This window comes from Solanum pennellii, chromosome 9 (genome assembly GCF_001406875.1).
Source record: "Solanum pennellii chromosome 9, SPENNV200".
Classification (NCBI taxonomy): Eukaryota; Viridiplantae; Streptophyta; class Magnoliopsida; order Solanales; family Solanaceae; genus Solanum; species Solanum pennellii.
In genome coordinates, this window is record NC_028645.1 from 81,803,673 (window position 1) to 81,822,768 (window position 19,096).

Sequence of the window (19,096 nt, forward strand, 5' to 3'; positions counted from 1 at the left end):
TATTTATAAATATATATAAAAAATTTCAAATTTTGAAACCAAATATTTAATAAGAACAATATATTAGGGGTTAAAAGTGTATAAAGTTTGTTTCTCTCTTAAATAATAATTTTGAGTTCGAGCCCTAATTAAAAAATTTTTTGAATATAAAATCCTACGCGTTATAAATTCAAAATAGTCGAGCTTCAACGCGAGTATCGGACACGGAAATCAAGAAAAAATATAGGAAAGGCGCGTGTAGTGCAAACACCCAACGTGGTACGTGAATGGGACCCTTCAAATCTCCATAGAAAAGAACAGAGAAAGCTGCAGTCCAAGGTATAAGCTGGAAACCCTCTTCAATTTTCTTTAGAAACTATATAATATAATCTTTCTTAAACACAAATTAAGAGAAAAAATTATAATTAAATTTCTATATATAAACAAAAAAATATGTTTACTAATCATTATTTTCATCATCTAGATTTCTCTCTTCTCTATGATTATCATATTCAAGAACCAAAAACTTGTTTTTTTCTCTAATTTGAAGTTTTATTCAAGAAAAAAAAACACCCTTTTGCTTAGAATCATGATATGTTTAGTAGTTCCTAGTGGCAATGTTCAAGATTTCATAAAAATCCAATCTTTATCATGTTGTCAGCATCTTTCCACCAAGAAGATGACTTGTTCAGTAGTTTCTAGAGGAAACCCTTTACTACCCAATGTACAAAAATTCAGAAAGATTCAATCTTTATCATGTTGTCAGCAGCAAAATTCTTCCACCAACAACACCATTGACAAACAATGGAAGCCCAAGAGTCATCTGATAAAGATATTAGAAGACCCCCAAGTTGAGAAAGTTTATTCTCCTAAGGTCAAGAAAAAAATGGTTTTTGAGGAGAAGAATGGGGGTTTATCTCAGATGAGGAGTCAATATATGGCAATTTTGTGTGGGGTTGGGTATTGGGTACAGGGGTTTAGGTGTTTTCCTTGGTTGGGTCTTAACTTTCATATGGCTAATGGAATGAATATGCATCCATCAACATTGCAGCTTGTGCAGTATTTTGGGATTTTACCAATGGTTGCTAAGCCTATTTTTGGAATTCTGTCTGATGCTGTTTATATTGGTGGTGCTCATAGAATACCTTATATTTCTCTTGGAGGTAATGATTTTTACTTCCCCTTTTGTATTTGGTTTTGTTTGATTTGCCATATCTTTGGATTTTGCTGCTATATTTGTTTCTTTTTATCATCTTCTGGAATTTCAAGATTTAGCAGTTTACCATGTCTTTGTGTGTGGTGTTGGTGTTGTTTTGCTTCCTTTTTTTTGGTCCTTTTTGCCACTTTTGTTTTGATTCTGGTATCTTTACTAATAATGCAAAGATGTTCCTTGAGTGTAAAGGTGGCTGGAATAAAGTTAGTCATCTCTTTTAGTTTCCTTTAACAGTAGGAAAAGTTTCTATAGATGAGAATACTGATTTAGTAAAGCAAGTGATACCCTTCCAAATTCACTACTTGGAAGTTGAAGGTCACGAGATTTAAGACATTTGAAAGCCTCGCTTTGTGGAGAGCAGTGGCGGATTCAAAATATAAAGAAGTAAACATAGTAAGAAGTCAAGGGGGTTCAATAACTACTATATTACATAAAATATAATTTTGATCGTGTGTAATTTTTTGATGAAGGACGTAGCGTAGCTTCACCCCTTGCAGGGAGGATGGGCTACAATGGATGTAATTTTGTGTAGCAAGTCAAAATTTAAGTACTAGAACCATTAAAACAAGTTCTAAGTTTGAAGTGCACCAGTTTTAGTTCCGTTGACTCGAAATGTTACCGGGATTTATGAACACTTGTCTGTAGGTTTGATAGTTCACCTATTGCAAACCAATAAAGCTTAAGTTTTTGGTAGCTGGATGAAAATGATCCAATATGCATTAAAACTTTCTTAGTTGAATCACTTCTTTAGCAAATTCTACTTATCGATCTCGTTCTTTGCTTATTAGCTGTGTTTCCCTTTCCTTTTCTTATTTTTTCCCTTTCGTGAAGAAGTTCAAGTGGTTGAGGAACTTGTAGTCTCAACTCTCTATCTGTATATATAAAGGTAAATAGTAACGTACAATGTAGAATCTCTTCGTACAAAATATTGCACAAGCGCCTAATAATGTGCTGTTACAGTTCTCCTCCAGGTTTTGGCGTGGGGTCAATTGGCATTAACCTCAGCTGCGAGTGAAGCTATTCCTGCTCTTATGGCATGTGTTCTTCTTAGCAACGTTGGAGCGTCCATCACAGAAGTTGCCAAAGATGCTCTTGTGGCTGAATATGGTAAAAAACACAGAATGCCGGGTCTACAGTCTTATGCATTTATGGCTTCAGCTGCTGGTGGAATTTTAGGTAACTTGATCGGAGGATATTTCCTACTCAAAACACAGCAGCCTAAGTTAATGTTTCTAGCCTTTTCTGCTCTGCTTGCTCTGCAATTAGTAGTAACTTCAGCTACCAGAGAAGAGTCCCTTGGTTTAGCTCAATCATCAAATTATTCCGTTGTTAGGGAACCAATCACGGAAATATTTAGAAAACAGTATTCGGATCTTATGGTAGCAGCTACAGGCGAAAGCATTGCTCGTCCTCTTATATGGATTGTTATGTCAATTTTAGCAGTCCCGGTCCTCTCCGGATCTATCTTTTGTTATCAGACACAATGCTTAAATCTTGATCCATCAGTTATAGGGATGTCAAAGGTGATAGGCCAATTGCTGCTTCTTTCTTTGACAGTCTTTTATGACCGGTACGGCAAAAGGATTCCAATGAGAAAACTGATTGGTATTGTGCAGATAACATATGCTGCTTCTCTTCTTCTTGACCTTGTACTTGTCAAGCAGCTTAATCTCAAATTGGGAATCTCGAATGAATGGTTTGCTCTTTGCTTCTCGGGTCTAGCAGAAACTATTGCAATATTTAAGCTCTTACCATTCCATGTGCTGTTTGCGAGTCTGGCTCCATCAGGGTTTGAAGGATCTCTCATGTCATTCTTGGCATCAGCTCTGTGCTTTTCATCAGTGTTTAGTGGCGTTTTAGGTGTTTCCTTGGCTACTTTCCTTGGTTTAACTCCTGGTAACTACTCGAGTCTGCATATTGGGATTCTTATCCAGTTTGTTGCAGCGTTACTACCACTGAGATGGCTCAGTTATGTCCCTATGGCTCAACCTGCAGCTGAAAAGGGAAAGAAGAGAGGTCAAAGTAAAAGGACGAGAAAATATAGAAGGGTAGGGAGAGTCGTTGTTGATTCGTTCTATTCTTACAGACGCATAAGAGAATCTGATTTTGATGAGAATCCATTACTGACTAAATGATCATTCTGCTGCTTCAAGAAATTTGTTCATGTCCTAGTCCCAGGAGGAAATGACAACGAGAGTGGACGACTCATGACCAGTCTCTGGTACTTAGTAGAACTCATCTATTGGTTCTTGTCAAGTTACAATCATGCAGTTTGTTTCTCGGATCATCTCTGAACTTTCAAGAGACGTATCTTTTACTCGAGCAGATTGAAGAAGGACGGTGTAGCCTTATCCCACGTTGTGTAAAACTGTTGAGTTGCGGAGAGGCAAGAGAGATAGTCTTTTCAAGATCTCCTCCCCACTGGTAGTTCTCACTGATCAGAGACTGGTTTCGAGTAGGATCCCTCGCGCTCTATTCCTTTTGTAGATGATGGCAGCCTCTCAGTTTGTGGGAGGTTTGAGAAAAATGACAATCCAGAGCAACAATACTGACTGAGGAGTACTATTTCTGCAATGGAAGGTTACCTTTAGTTCCATAGAGCTTGTCTAAAGGAAAAGAAGCAAACAAAAGGGAGCCATGATTTTGAGCTCAAAAAAGTATTGCAACTGATTTCTTTTCATCTGTTTAAGCGTTGATAGCAGAGTTACTTGATATTTGTGCTGGCGGAAGATAGTATGTCCTGAAATAGTTGAGTTGAGGTGTGCGTAAGTTGGTTCTCGCGAGGAAAGGGTGTGCTTGTAAAGTTACTAACTTTTTAAGTGGATAAATTACTTCTACACTTCCCATTGTGAACACATTTTCAAATATATCATTATATGCTAATCTTTAATACATTATACCAAAGATCAAAATATCAAAATAATAATAACCATGTGTTACATTTGAAAGTACTCTCAAAAGTTTTAGAGATGAAGATGTTCATTATTTTTTTTATTTTTTTAAATATGAAAGTGGTCAAAGATCACTTATTTATTAAAAAAATTCACTTTGATATAGATAGTTATTTTTACACTTCCATTGAAACTTAGAAGTTTGAATTTTGCATTACTAGTACAACAAATTTTCAATATAAATTGCTACATTTAATTTATATTGTTGAGCGCATCATTATAAAGTTACGTATTATTTTATTTGATTTGGAGAATAACGTTATACCAATCGATTTGAAGAATAATATATAAGTTTATTCACCGAATAACAATCAAATGACCTTTTATTTTACACAAATATTTAATTTTTGAGATTATTATTTCACTTGTACTTGTTATTTTTCATTTTACGTTAGATACAATGTCTGAAAGATCGTATGATGATACCTCAATCATTTTTGCTTCACGTAAATTATTTTAATGACCATTTTTACTTAAACATCACGCAAAAAATGACCGAAGACCAAACGTACGTAACTTTTAAGAAGTTGATACAAATTAAATGACGATATCAAAATAGACTTACCGGCAAGTTTTGAGGAGTTGTCTCTCAATGAAAATACTTAGGCCCACAAAAAGCCCAAAATTTAGCCCAATAAAGTTACAGTATATAGCTTCTTCCTTCACACTCTCCCAGGTGATGGAACACTGAAATTTTGTTCTATATTTTGGTGAAAGATCTTTCTGAAATTGCTAAAATTACTGCTCTCTACTCTCATTTCTCTAATTCTCAGTAAGTTTCCATACCCATGTCTTCTTTTTTTCACTTGGAAATCCCTGTTGTCCTGATTCTTTGTTCTTTTTTTTTTGAATTTTAGTACTGTTTCTTGATTTTTTTTTCTGATTTTGTTGATGTTTAAGGGAAATGTTGAAGAAAAATATTGAAATTTTAATGGGTCTGTTTACTTTTATCTTGTTTGAATTCCCCTTTTACTTTTATCTCACCTGGTACTCGTCGCTGGTGGGAGGTAGCTTGTATTTAGTAGAATTAGTCGAGGTGTGCAAAAGCTGGATGGATATTGGTTATCATAAAAAAGAAGAAAACTTTGGCTGAATTTGGTGATTATTTTTTAATAAAATTATCTTACTGGACTTTTTAGTCTTTTCGGGAATAGTTTCTCTACCTCCACGAGCTAGTGAAACACTCTTAACTTTCATAGACCTCACTTGTGGGATTTCACTCGATATATTGTTGTTGTTATTATCCGATTCGACCTTTTTTTTTGGTTTGGTATGCATTTGTGGGGAGGAGGTACTTTCTTTGGTATGTTAAGAGTGAAGTTTTACTTGTTATTGCTTTCGGTTTTGGTTGTATAAGACTAAAAAGTATCTGAGGCTGTTAATTCCAATGTGAACAATCCAAGGAGTAGGTGGAGAAAGGCTTAGAATTTTACAATCACAAAGCAAAAACTAAAATGTTGAATAAGAACATGTATAAGAGTATCTAAAGAAAAAAATGTTCTTACGATAGGTAATGCCTATGTTTTTGTTTGTTGCATAACAGTTTCCGTATTATTATCCAATGCATGAATAAACTCTGCATTATTTCCCCTCCATAACTAATCTGTGAATCAAACAACCCCTTGAAGATGGATCCCGGAAGTTCATTGACCTCCATCGTGGAGGTTACTGTTTCTCAGCGCATGAGACTGCTGTTTTGCTTTTGAACATTTTTTTCCCTGAAAGTTTCGTTCCACCAATGTAGAGGTGTAGGTATAATTTATTGATAAATCAAAGTTTATGGTGGTAATAGATTGTCCTCGCAGAGAGACAACTCTTGATGAAAGGAATTTATCTTCCCTTCTTTCTTGTTCGCGATATTTTCTCCCTCTCTGCTCCCTTATATTCGTAATGCTGTCTTCCATTTACATTACTGATTAAAAAAATGATGTTTTCTCCTTACATAGTTCTCATACCTCTAATAAGTACGTAGTCCTACAAGTCGAGTTGAATATTTTTCATCATCCAATTCTTCTTGAACTAGGTAGTTGCTTATACATTTATTTCTCATGTGATGTTAGAATGGCATCCCAAGGATCATTAGAGGTGCCTCCAGAGGAGTTTCCTACTAGGATCAATTACCGTCCAAATGGCAAGCCTCGGATTGTAATTGAACACTACATGCCTGAACTGGAAGCTTATATGCCAAGAGATGCTGAACCAATTGATTTAAATGTGCTACGAGAAATCAATGATCGATTGACAGCTATGCTAGAAGATGTGAGATTGATGAAGAAACGACTCACACGTATCATGATTTTACAGTTGCTATGCCTCTTTGTTGCATTTTCAGGTCTCTTTGTGAAGTTGATTCGTAAGTAAGTATTGTTACTTTGTGAGCCATTTAACCTTCTATCAGTGCTGCTCAGAAATTTGTTTAGGAAAATGGAGTGTTAATAGTTCTTTGATGTTTTGTGCTTTGAGTCGGTACTTTCTACAGCCTTTGTGCCTCATCAGCTTGTGCTGTTGTAAATAAGTTCTTGTAATCAAGGTTTTTGGCTTTTGTTCATTGAAAAGAAAGAGTTTTGGTCTTCCTATTTATCTTCTCAACCCAGTGTGAATGATTGAACCAAATGTATGCCCAAAGTTTAATTAGTTGAAGTAATTAGTATGTGTTTTTGTTCAATTTCTTGCCTACTTCATGTTCAGGTTGCACGCCATTGTATGGATCGCGCTTATGCTGAAATTTTAATAGTGTAGTTTGATGGTATCTCAAATCTGTCTGATCATTCCGAAGACTTGTTGAATACAAGAAATTCAATGAATGTATTGATAAGCTACTTCTCCATCATATTCAGTACATGAGTATTCCTCCCTTGAGTTTCAATAGATTCCAAAATTTCAAACTCTCACAAACTTCTGCAAACCAGAGCTCTTTTTGGACTCCAGAGCATAGAGCCTCTTACTAGGTTGGTCTCTTAGGTCAGCAGCTGCGGCAAGTTCAGACGTTTTTCTCTTTGATTTACTGTAAGAAGACAGGCTTGCACTTCTTTAAGCTTGGGGCAACCTATACAAGGTGTTGCTCGCTTTCTCTCTGTTACCAGCGGGCTTATGTGGTGCTCCTTGCCACACATGTGCTCCAAACTTGAACTTGACTTCTTTTTTTCACCAACATCCCTCTCCTTGCTGCAGCTTTTCACTGTCCCGCTCCTCTTCAGACCAGAACTAAGCTGCATCGTTGTACCTTCATGCCTCCGCCCTGATGTACTGATAAAAAGGTCATCTTAGGGTGGTGTGTTAACACTTGGCACTAATTGTTGTTCAGCACTACTTCTGTTTACTTCCATCAACTCTTCATGATTGTAAGCATAACTACACAGCCTGGTTGGAGTAGGCTGGGAGGGCAGCTCTTGATTGGTCATGTTAGCTGCACACAATAATAATACACATCAGTTCATCTTGACAATTGCATCATCCTGCTATATTCACTCGATAAGAAGACCTCAAGCGCAATGATCCTTCCAGGAAGAAATTGTGTATTCAAATTTGCTTTCGAACTGTTGTAACTTGTTCATTCATAAACCTTCACAGTATCTTCAAAGACAACACCATTATCATCTCGTTTCATTGCTAAGATGAGTTGATCTAGCATCTCATAAATCACAACAGAACAAGGATGAGACTTGTCAGCAACGTAAAAGCTATGAGTTTCAGTGTTAACGCTAATCCAACTACAACCAGGGAACTTCTTCAGCCCTTTATCTTTCATCATAGTTCTCACTTGAGCAACGACATCCCATCTCTTTGAAGAAGCATACAAATTTGAAAGAGACACATAATTGGAGGGGTTCTCAGGTTCCATCTGTATAAGAAACCTATATGCTAAATCGTGTACTTCACTATTTCCATGGATTGCAGAGGCATTCACAAGTGCACCCCAAATACTAGGACCTGGTTCCATAGGCATGGTCTTGATGAAATCCAATGCTCTATCAAATTGACCTGCTTTACCTAACATATCCACAATGCATGCACATATCTCCAAAGTTGATTCTAAATCATACTCATTTACAGCAGAACTATATATCCGGATGCCCTCATCTACCAATCCTGACCTAGCACAAGCAGAGAGAACCCCAACAATCTTAATCCTATCTGGTTTCATCCCATGTTGAAGCATTTTCTCATACGAAACGATAGCACCCTGACCATTCCCATGTAAGGAGTAAGCAGAAATCATTGAACTCCACGATATAGCATCCTTAGTAACACAATCATGTTTAAAGACTCTTCGTGCACAACTCAAGGATCCCGACTTAGAATACATATCGATTAGAGCATTACATAGAGACACTTCGTGATTCAACCCTCTCCTAGTTGAAAATGCATGAATCTGTTTTCCACCTTTCAAACGATCAAATGAGCAACAAGCAGGTATGATACTAATAAGCGAAACCTTATTGGGTTCTACACCTTCCACTTGCATGTCTTTAAAGAGTAGCAAAGCTTCATCAAAATCTCCATTCAGCACATAGCCATTGATCATTGCTGTCCAAGCAAAAACATTTCTACACTTTAACCTATCGAAAACCCGCCTCCCCAATTCAACCCTGAAACTTTTTGAATACATATCAATCAAACAACATTCCAAATGAACATCATAAGAATCAAATAAATCTAACTCCAATCCAGCTTTCACCACATAGCAATGCAGCTCTTTTCCATAGTTCCAGTTCTTCTTTACCTCTCCACACAACGAAAGAAGCGTCGAAACCGTAAACGCATCAAACTTCCAACCTTCATATAGCATATCCTTCACAAAATCCCACAATTTTCCATCCAAATTTTTCTCTTTTACACCCATATACCCTGAAATTACAACATTAAAAGACGAAACATTCCTTTGCGGCATTTCATCAAACACCTTCAGTGAATCTTGAAAAACCCCACATTTGCTATACATAGCCATGAAAGAATTAGCAACAACAGTATCTAAAACAACCCCATTTCTCACACACCTCCCATGAACAACTTCCCCTGAAACAACATCCCCTAATTCACCCAAAATTTTCACTATACCCGAAAAAGTAAACTCATCAGGGGTGACCTCAGATTTACACATTTGATTAAAAAGCTTAATACTTTCCCCAAATAACTTACTTTTCGCATACCCATTAATCAATATGTTCCAAAGATACTCACTTTTGTGTTCAAAAGTGTCGAAAACAAGCTGAGAATCAAGTGGGTTTTGGCAAGCAAAGTATGCAGAGACGAGTTTAGTTGCTATAACACAGTTTTGATCAAGTCCAAGATGAAGGATTTTGGCGTGTAGTTTTTGTGTATCTTTTAGAGATTGAGATTCAATGGAGAACTGAAGCAAATCAGTGAAATTAGCAGTTGAAGAAGAAGTGTAAAGACGATGGGTTTTGGTTGAAAATTTCAAGATTCTGATTGCTGAGAGGATTATCATCACAAATGATTAGAAAGGAAAAAGGGTTGAAGATTTCGAGTTTCATTGAGTTTAAGTATTCAGTTGACAAAGTAGAGTCGGAATGAGAATTTTGAGACAAGGTGTCCCGGCTTACTATGATTTTTGGGCGGAAAGAAAGTCATTGCTCCGTTATTCTTACAAAGACACCAATATAATCTTTATCGACAATAATCGAGTCGATCAATGGAAGACATTTCTGATCGAGTAGTAACCATTAGTAATAGAGCAAAAGTAAGGGGACAGACAAAGGAAAGAGTATAATTAGATTTAGGATATATTAGCGACGAATTTTAATTAGCAAACCTCAAACAAAGTAAAGTTCTTTTTCACGTCATACAAAATATAATTTATTTAGTAAACATAAATTATTTTTTTCTTAAATATTGTGCATACTTCATTAATATTAAGAATATAGTTGGAATCTGATTGACTTTAAGCTTGAATAACGTCTCTTAGAGATATTTAATAAAATTAAAACGATATAAAGAAGCTTTTATTACGTGATCTTTTTAACGATCTCACACGAATCAAAGTAGATCCTAGTGTAACAATTGTTATTGGATAAATATTTTTGAGCAAAAGTTTATCAATGCTTTCATACTCATATCAAAACATTACTCTAATCACCAGTACTGGGCTATTTTTGCAGCTCAGATAGCATAAAGTACATAATATTCTAATAAATTACACTACACTATTAATTAAGATACCTTATATTATAAGAGACTTACAAATTATTGAACCTTCATAAGTAATCCAGAACAAATTGTAATTTCTCTCTTGGTTGGGTAATGAACCTTCTTTGGTTAATTCCCCAACTAGCAAAAAGTAGTAAACAAAAAGTACAGTTCGATGCACGAAATATTCTGCATTGAATGCTAGGTCCAGGAAGAGTGAATTGCACCCCATAGGAGGTGTAATGTAGGTCGTCCACCCTAGCTGATTCCATGAATCGAACATGTAACTTATAGATCACACAGATACTGACTAAAATTAGGATCGAAAGAGGGAAATTATTTCTAGTGATTTGCTTGAGGGTCTTAATAGAAAGTTGGAGTGGTAGCCATTGGTTGTAGGCAAGGAATAGTGTTGGTTTTGTTATTATAAGTTGTAGTGTTGATCATAAAATGGCCATAAAAATCATCCAAGTTCCATAGGTCATCCCACATAATATCTTCATTCGATGAAGAGGGTTCAGACTGTGATATAGAAGTCGAGTTATTGAGTGATGAGTAGAAGAAGTCAACTTGATCTTGTTGATCAATCATGTTGTTTGGGTACAAAATGGTCATTTCTTGCTTTCCTTGAGGCATAGTTGGTAATGACATCACATTTTTAACGTCGATTTGATTGTTGATTTGTTGTTGTTGTTGCTGTTGGAATTGTTGTTTTTTCCAAAGACGTGCTCGTGATTTCTCAGAGTTATCAGACGAGTTCTTGGTCTTCTTCTTGAAATGCGTCCTCCAATAGTTCTTGATCTCATTATCAGTTCTCCCAGGCAAGCTACGAGCAATAGTTGACCATCTATATAAATTTGAAATTTTTTATCTTCAAATATTAGGTTTAATTAAGAAGATAATCATATGATTATAGTAAAGTTAAAATTTACCTATTGCCCCATCTAGAATGAAGCTCAAGAATGATCCTCTCTTCATGTGGGGTTATTTGCCCCCTCTTCAAATCTGGCCTCAAATAATTCACCCATCTCAACCTACAACTTTTTCCATTTCTCCTCAACCCTACAACAAACCAATCAAATTAAGTATCTCTGACGAAGTTTCTTACAGACGTTCTCATCCAAAATACAAAATCCCCAAAGAAAACTCCACCCAAAACATCTCGAACGAGTTAGTTCGCGTTTTAAGGTATTCAGTACAAAAGAAAACATTTCTCATAAAATAACTATCAAACATAAGTCATGATCTATAAAAGGGATACGACTTTCTTCTGGAGAATATTTTTCTTCGTACCAGATACACAAACGCGAATATATATAATTATTACCTGTAAGTCTAGCAACAGAATTCCACCTGCCTTCACCATGCAACTTGACATATTCAATTAGTAATCTATCTTCATCAGAAGTCCAAGGCCCTTTTCTCCATCCAACTTCTTCAATAAAACCCCAGTTACTCCCCATTTGTTCACTAAATATTTCACAAACCATAGTATATAATAAAAGACTTTAATTTTTTTATTTTTATGGTGTAAAAGGGGAAGTGATATATTTTTAGGTATTAAGCTATATGTTGCTTTGTGCTAAAAATATTCTGTGACATAATCTACAAGTGTTAGTTGGGTATTTATATTTGTAAGACAAAGCTAAGACACTATTTTATGTGTCATTTTCAAATAATTTTTTTTTTGTTACAAGCTAGATATGATATGTATCATAATTCATACCACTTAAATTGTAAAATTACCATATTGTCCTCATCTATTTTGTTTTATATTTTTTTTCTTGAAAGTGGGGAAGAAAAAAAAGATCTTAATGTGTTTAGCCTGATCGTAATAGATTGTAATTATCGTTTATATATATTCAGTACATAACAAGTGTATAATTAATGTGTATATTGATTATACAACGGTTATACTAGCTGAAATCTGTAAAAAAAAAATGGTTTGATTTAGTTTTTGTTATGATATTTGTCGAGACGTTGTTGTATAGTGTAAAAATTTCGAAGGAAAACGAAAACACAAGTTGAATCTTTCACTCTTAGCAATGAAGTGTTCTCTGAAAATGAGAAAATGATAGTCAACTCGGCATGTAGTATCTAAAGATTATATTAAAATATCAGTTGAAGAAGCTGAACATCAAATTAAGTATACTTCACACGTGTTATTATAGTGTCATGTTTGTCTTGATTCTCGATTGATAAATAAGAAGGAAAATAAAATAATTTAATTTTAGAGATGGTCAAAAGACACCTTTAAATTCATCACTAATACTTTATATAATTATGATAAGGTGAATATATATGTGTTTTATTGCCAATATATTTTCTACAAAAATTAATATCCAAAAAGGGTAGGAAGGGAAAAAAAAGCAAAAAATAAGATTGCTAAGGGATTGGGTGACATGCTCACATCTTTGATCAAATCACATAACTATATTTAATTAAATATTATAATCATTAAAAAAAAAAGTGATTCCTCTTAAAATAATAATTAAAATAAAAAATATTAAGTTTCATAGAGACAAATGCCACGTATAACATAGGTTAATGCATTTGGACAACTTGACACACTCAAAAACACACTTTAAAAGGGAATTTTTATGTTTAAAAACTTTAATTAATAAATTAATTAGGTGGATAATTTTTTAATTATGAAAACCACTAGCTAGCCAATAAAAAAGAACCAGGTGTTGGATTAATTTACTTCTTAAGGAGATTGATATACGGTAATCACCATTATTTATTTAATTATAATTTATTGAATTCCATTTTGGGTATTGAGGGTCCATTAAAATAATATTAATTTTGTAAAAATATCACACTAAACATGTCCTTAATACGTCATTAGTGAACAGGTGGTGTTTAAAGTGATGACTTTATCCTCTTTTTTTTAAACGATGGAACTCGTTCGTTAGGTAAATTAACCCTCGATAAGTCGTGTTTGATAAATTTGATTGAAGGTTGAAAGTTTGAAAGTATCGTTTTAAGGATTACCTGCTTAACTAACTCAGCTACCTTACAGATAAAGCAATTTGGAATATAAATTTTTTTACAAATTTAGTTTTTTCTCAATATTAAATATAATATTAATTTTAGCTTAGAAGGTTAAAAAGTATATATTGTATCTAATTTTAATGTTGTTATAAGAACTAATATTTGATTTTGATGGATTATTATTCCCCTCTAAAATATGCTTATACAAATAATATATTTAGCTTTTCCACTTAAAATTGTCCTTGTTATTATTTAAAAGCCAAGTAATTAGTGGGTATCTTTAAAATACTTAAAAAATATTTAGCAAGATAGTAATTTATTAAATTGGAAAATATCTTATATCAGCATTCTATTTTTATTTTTTTATTAAAAAAGAATCGTTCTCTTTTTCTTTTTTCAAAATTTCAATAACTATATTCTTAATATCGTATTTTAGAGCTATATTTACTCCTCAATCGTTGCTATTTTTAACTTTAAAAAGTCATGCATAATGCTCTTATTCAAATATTAGCGGAATATATATTTCAAACGCTTTTACGCGACAAAAAATTGAACTAAAATCATATCAAAAACCACTTTGAAAGATCCAATTAATGAATTTTATAAAAACATTAGCAAAAAAAATAAACAATTTTTTTATAAAAATTACCAAAAAAAATAGCAATAATCCGTGTGATGTACGGATGTAATAAAAAGAGAAAAAAAGATGAGATCTTTTAATGGGGAAGTACATCGCAACTTTACACTATGCAAAGCATATTGTTATTTTATTTAATTAATCAATAATTAGTGGCTAAATAGTTGTCTAAAAACAATTAAAATAGTAAAAGTGGAGACAATCTTGAATTATTGGCCTTTTCATTTTATACTAATCATCTTTTATAGTACTTCTTAATTTCTTATTTATTTCGAACGAGAGCCCTGGAGCAACAGTAAAGTTGTTTACGTGGGATCTATAGGTCACTGATTCGAGTCGTGGAATCAGAATAAGCTGCTTATATACATCTCATCTCTCTAGGAAATACGACCATTTATAAATGCGTAAATACTTAGTGCATCAGACTATTTTTTTTTAATTTTCGATTTATTTTGATGATTTTTCTTTTGGAAATGTTGTCACTTCAAAGTGGATATGGATAAGGAACTTGGAATTTGATTAAAGTTTTAATCACTTTTGTTCTGCTTAAGCTGAAGGGCATGTTGGGATATGCCATAAATTAAAGTATGATAATTGATATCGTTAGCGTGCGATGGACTGGTAATTATTTTTTAATTAAAAGTCTTGAATTTGAACTCTGAATATAAAATTATTTTTATTAAATAAGCATTGTATACCTCAATATATAAAACTTTTCAACGCTAATCTAAATTTAATCAGGTCCAATATGAATATCGATCAGAGAATAGTCCCTATAATTTATTTGATATTAGCATAGTCACTGGATTTGGAGAATCTTAAATATAAAGCATAGTCTTATATAAGGATTTTCAAACTGAATTCTTTAATCCTAGGTTTATTATCACTTTAATAAGGTGATTTTTTTTCTTTATTTTTGTTTAATACATAGTATCTCATCTTTGATCATGTTTGTCTCCTTATAATGTTAATTGCTAAATATAATTTAATTAATCTTTTTTAAAAAAAAAATAGTGGTCGTTTGGTTATGGCGATGAGTTAGATAAATATATTTTATAGGTTAAAATAAATCAAAATATTTCATAGAATTTATTTTTTTATATTTCATGTGAAATAGCTAAACACATATCTTAATATAAAATATATTACAAACTAATTAATATTCATAATAAAATGTGAAATAAAATAAGGGCAACTTTCACATATAGCAAACAAAAAATTCATATTTGTATGCTATAGCAAAGTTTGCATAATTGCGCTCCATAGCAAACATAAAACTGTATAATTCGCTATACATATACAATTGTATAATTCGCTGGCCTAAATTGTATAGTTCGCTGGCCTATTTCGCTGCAATTGTATAATTCGCTATCCTATTTCACTGCAATTGTATAATGCACAATCGTATAATTCGTTGCCTATTTCGCTGCAATATTTGTATAAAATTTGCTTTGCATACAATTGAATCGAAGTAAAATATATGTATATTGCATTATTATAAGTGTATAGGAAGAATATATATGTTTTCCTCTCGCTTTATACAAAAACAGAAACACAATATATACACTTCTATTGTATAAAGCGAGAGAAAATTGTATTTTACTGCAATTGTATAATCCGTTGGTCTTTTTCGCTGCAATATTTGTATAAAATTTGCATTTGTCTACAATTGAATTGAAGTAAAATGTTTGTAAATTGTATAAATTAAGTGTATAGCACGAAGATATATGTTTTTGCATGTGTATATACAATTTTCTCTCGCTTTATACAAAAAAAAAACACAATTTATACACTTCTGTGTATAAAGTAAGAGAAGCGAGCAGAGGGAGAGTGGCGAGCAAAAATGGGAGAGTGGCGAGCGAGATTTTTGGGAAAGAGGCGACTGGCAAACTTTGGCTAACTTTTGCTATGGAGCACAATTAAATCAAACGTAGCTACTCCATTTATTTTAAATTATTAGTTTGCTATTATATATAATTATCCAATAAAATAAATTATATTTTATTTTAAATTATTATATTTTATCTCATCGACTGAACAAGCCCAGAGTGTTATATGGTAAATAATGTTACATATTATTATAAGAATTTAGTAAAAGGACTTCCATTTCCTATTTATTATTATTATTTTCATCAATCAAATCACAATATAATCTCTAGAAGATATTTCATCATCTAAAATCGAGTTAATCTTAGCAAATACATATCAAACAAAGATATTTACTACTTTAGCATATAATATTTTATGTGATCAAATCAAACTTCTTGTCAAATAGTTGGAAAAGATAGCCTAAAGTATTGAATTGATTAATTTTTATTCATATAAAATATTTACATCAAACTAATAGATATATATATATATGATAATTATAAAAAGAATTATAAATAAGTAAATTGAATTAAAGCTAAAACGAATACAAATAAGTGAAATTAACATTTCATTGTTCAATTACATATAAGAAAATAAATTGAACTAGGATGAGCGCAAAATACTGAATAATAATATCAATTTATTCTTATTTTTTAAATAAAATAAAGTTTTAGAAGTTAAATAACAAAGAAAAAAGATAAAGCATAGTAATATTTTTCCTTCCAATATATATATATATATATAGTAGGAGAGTATTTCTAATCCTTCAAAGTCATGCTTAAATTCTAAAAGTCATGAAATACGTGTAAATTTAATACAGGACATTCACATTTCATTATTTACAATATATTTCGTTATTTATTAATTATGAGTGATATAAATAAAATTTTATACATACCGTCAAATCTCTTATAGTGATAATGTTTGCTTAAAAATTTTACAATGTATAGTTAAGGAAAAATTAAATCACAAAAATAATTATATACAGACTAATCGTGCAATTCTGTAAAAAAAATTATTTTCACGATTCAAATCAAATTAAGTTTTGCATGATTAATGGGTTAGAGTTCTTGATTAGAATAATATTATAAAATAATAAAAGATTATTTGAGTCATCCTCCATTAATTAATTAAAATGAAACTTTTACTTGACCCCACAATAGAACATTCTATTACTAGTTGTTGAATTCCAAAACCGCAGTAAAGAGACTTATAGAGAAAACAAACATCAATCATTCAAATATTAAAAAGAAAATCGATCTGATTAATTTAAATTTATATTAAATCAAATAAATTATACGATAAAATATTTATAATTAAAAAGTTTTTCATCTCTAGTGATTAATTTCAACTTTAAGTGCATTACACACGTTATTGAACACTTTTGAGCTGTAATTTTCCTTTGACTCAACTATTTTAGTATATTTAATTACCAAAGACCCTTTTAGATGTTACAATCAAGGAAGGTAAAAAATAAAAAAATAAAAAAACAATATAGTAAATTTCACGCTAACAGTTATTCTTACACTTAATATATATTATATTATATTATAATATCTGTCAGTCATGAGAAGAAAAATTATAATATATAAATTATAATAATATCTTACACAAGTTGGCCTCAAGGATAAGTTTTCAAACACTCAATTTATCCGTTGTGATTCTTTTTTATACGTCCCTTAAAGATACGAATCAGGTTAGTTTGATTAAATAATTATAACATTATTCATAGTTGAAGATTTTGTAGTTTTTAAAAACGGTAACTACTAAGGTAAAATAATATAAATTTATCTCGGACTTTTAAAAAGATACTTTTTTCGTCCATTTTTATTTGTCATGTTGCACTTTTCGAAAGTCAATTTGACTAATTTTCAAGATTGAATTAGATTGCATTGATTCGATATTTTAAACAAAAAGTTTAGATAATTAAAAACTATACGAAAAGTACTATATATTGCAATTTGTTTACATATCAATATGATGAAAAATAAATCGTCAAATATTAATCAAATTTTATTAGTTTAACTTTAAAAATGGAAAGTATAATAATTAATAGTGAATGTAGGTAGCATAATTTGAGATACTGTATATTTAGAAATCGCGATGAATAATTTGAAAATAGAGAGTAACTTCTTTTCGACATAAATAATGGCCATCTTAATTATCCTCTATTATTCATCATTTTTTTCCTGTTCTTTTGATTAATTATGTGATATATAAAATTTATTATTCAGATAATTTCATATTTGCATTACGTAAGATTCATTAAGACAGAAGTACTCCTTATAATTAAGAGTTTTTTTCATTTCAAAATTTAAACTCGAGATATTTAATTAAGGATGAAAGAATTTCTATAATCGCAATATTAACGCAATTATATACTCACCATTCAGAAAAATGTTTTAACTTTCAACCACTATATTTATTGCTAATTAAGTAGGCTTATGGTTAATTACGTGATTATATTTCGTAAGAGTTAATTAACCAATTGTGACTTAAGTCAAATTAATTGTCCTTTGGCTTGACCTTTAATTAATTAGTAAATTAATTAAAAAGCTAATTACAGGAACCTGGCTATCCGTACATGCTTTGAGCCATGTTATGAAAATGTTCTTTGAAGAATATAATTTTATAAATCATTGAAATAATTAAGATATTAATTAGTAGTATCGTAATCAAAATAATGTTAAAGTAGTAAGCATGCAACATAAATTAAAGTGGGGACTTTTGATATATTTCTATTATCCGTAGGATTAAGAGTCGATCGATAGTTATTATCTGTCAAAATTATTAATATTTATTTTAAAAAGGTAAAATTACGAAAATATTAATTTTCTGAGATGATAAGTATTTGTGAAATGACGATAGCCGATAAAAGATCAATCCAAAAGAAGTAAGGTTCTAGCTACTTTATATACTAAAGTTGCAAATATTTTGACAAAAAATTTCCAAGTTGTTTTTAATTTATTGTCAAAGTGAAAATAGTAATATAATGTTTTTTAAATAGTTTGTGTTTATTGGTGTGTGTCAAAATTATTATGTTGCATCAAAACTTCCCGTCAACATATTCAGAGCAGAGCAAAGTTGTCACGACCCAAAACCGATGCCGCGACTGGCACCCACATTTACCCTCCTATGTGAGCGAACCAACCAATCTAAACCTTAACATTTCAATTTAATATCAACATAAAGCAATGCGGAAGACTTAAACTCATTAATAAAAGACAATTCAATAACTTCTAAAATTCAACATCTATTATTTCCCCAAAATCTGGAAGTCATCACCACAAGAACATCTATGATCAA

At 31.8% G+C, this 19,096-nt stretch overlaps 3 protein-coding genes and 1 long non-coding RNA gene across 6 annotated transcripts; 2 read left to right on the top strand and 2 right to left on the bottom strand.

Annotated features, from left to right (window-relative positions):
- The first annotated feature begins 401 nt into the window (after positions 1–401).
- Positions 402–4,045, top strand: LOC107029819 (probable folate-biopterin transporter 8, chloroplastic). Of its 2 annotated transcripts, none has more exons than XM_015231264.2 (2): positions 402–1,142; positions 2,153–4,045. In XM_015231264.2, the coding sequence occupies exons 1-2, from the start codon at positions 479–481 to the stop codon at positions 3,325–3,327; spliced, it is 1,839 nt and encodes a 612-aa protein (XP_015086750.2). In that variant the 5' UTR covers positions 402–478; the 3' UTR covers positions 3,328–4,045. The 2 variants fall into 2 exon arrangements, with proteins under 2 accessions (XP_015086750.2, XP_027775326.1); XM_027919525.1 differs by having other exon boundaries at positions 1,092–1,142; positions 2,164–4,045.
- Positions 4,046–4,812: 767 nt separating this feature from the next.
- On the top strand, positions 4,813–6,719 carry LOC107029573. The gene is made up of 2 exons (XR_001458023.2): positions 4,813–4,915; positions 6,204–6,719. It is a non-coding gene; the product is annotated as an uncharacterized LOC107029573 (long non-coding RNA).
- Positions 6,720–6,909: 190 nt separating this feature from the next.
- On the bottom strand, positions 6,910–9,866 carry LOC107029572 (putative pentatricopeptide repeat-containing protein At3g23330). Its single transcript, XM_015231007.2, has 2 exons — positions 7,625–9,866; positions 6,910–7,549 (listed from the first exon to the last, which is right to left on the bottom strand). Exon 1 carries the CDS (start codon positions 9,590–9,592, stop codon positions 7,694–7,696), a length of 1,899 nt encoding a protein of 632 aa, XP_015086493.1. The 5' UTR covers positions 9,593–9,866; the 3' UTR covers positions 6,910–7,549; positions 7,625–7,693.
- A 458-nt stretch (positions 9,867–10,324) lies between these two features.
- On the bottom strand, positions 10,325–11,892 carry LOC107030590 (myb-related protein 305-like). 2 transcript variants are annotated; one of them, XM_015231855.1, is made up of 3 exons: positions 11,618–11,892; positions 11,223–11,352; positions 10,325–11,137 (listed from the first exon to the last, which is right to left on the bottom strand). In XM_015231855.1, the coding sequence occupies exons 1-3, from the start codon at positions 11,778–11,780 to the stop codon at positions 10,654–10,656; spliced, it is 777 nt and encodes a 258-aa protein (XP_015087341.1). In that variant the 5' UTR covers positions 11,781–11,892; the 3' UTR covers positions 10,325–10,653. The 2 variants fall into 2 exon arrangements, with proteins under 2 accessions (XP_015087341.1, XP_015087342.1); XM_015231856.2 differs by having other exon boundaries at positions 10,325–11,116; positions 11,618–11,866.
- Positions 11,893–19,096: the final 7,204 nt, after the last annotated feature.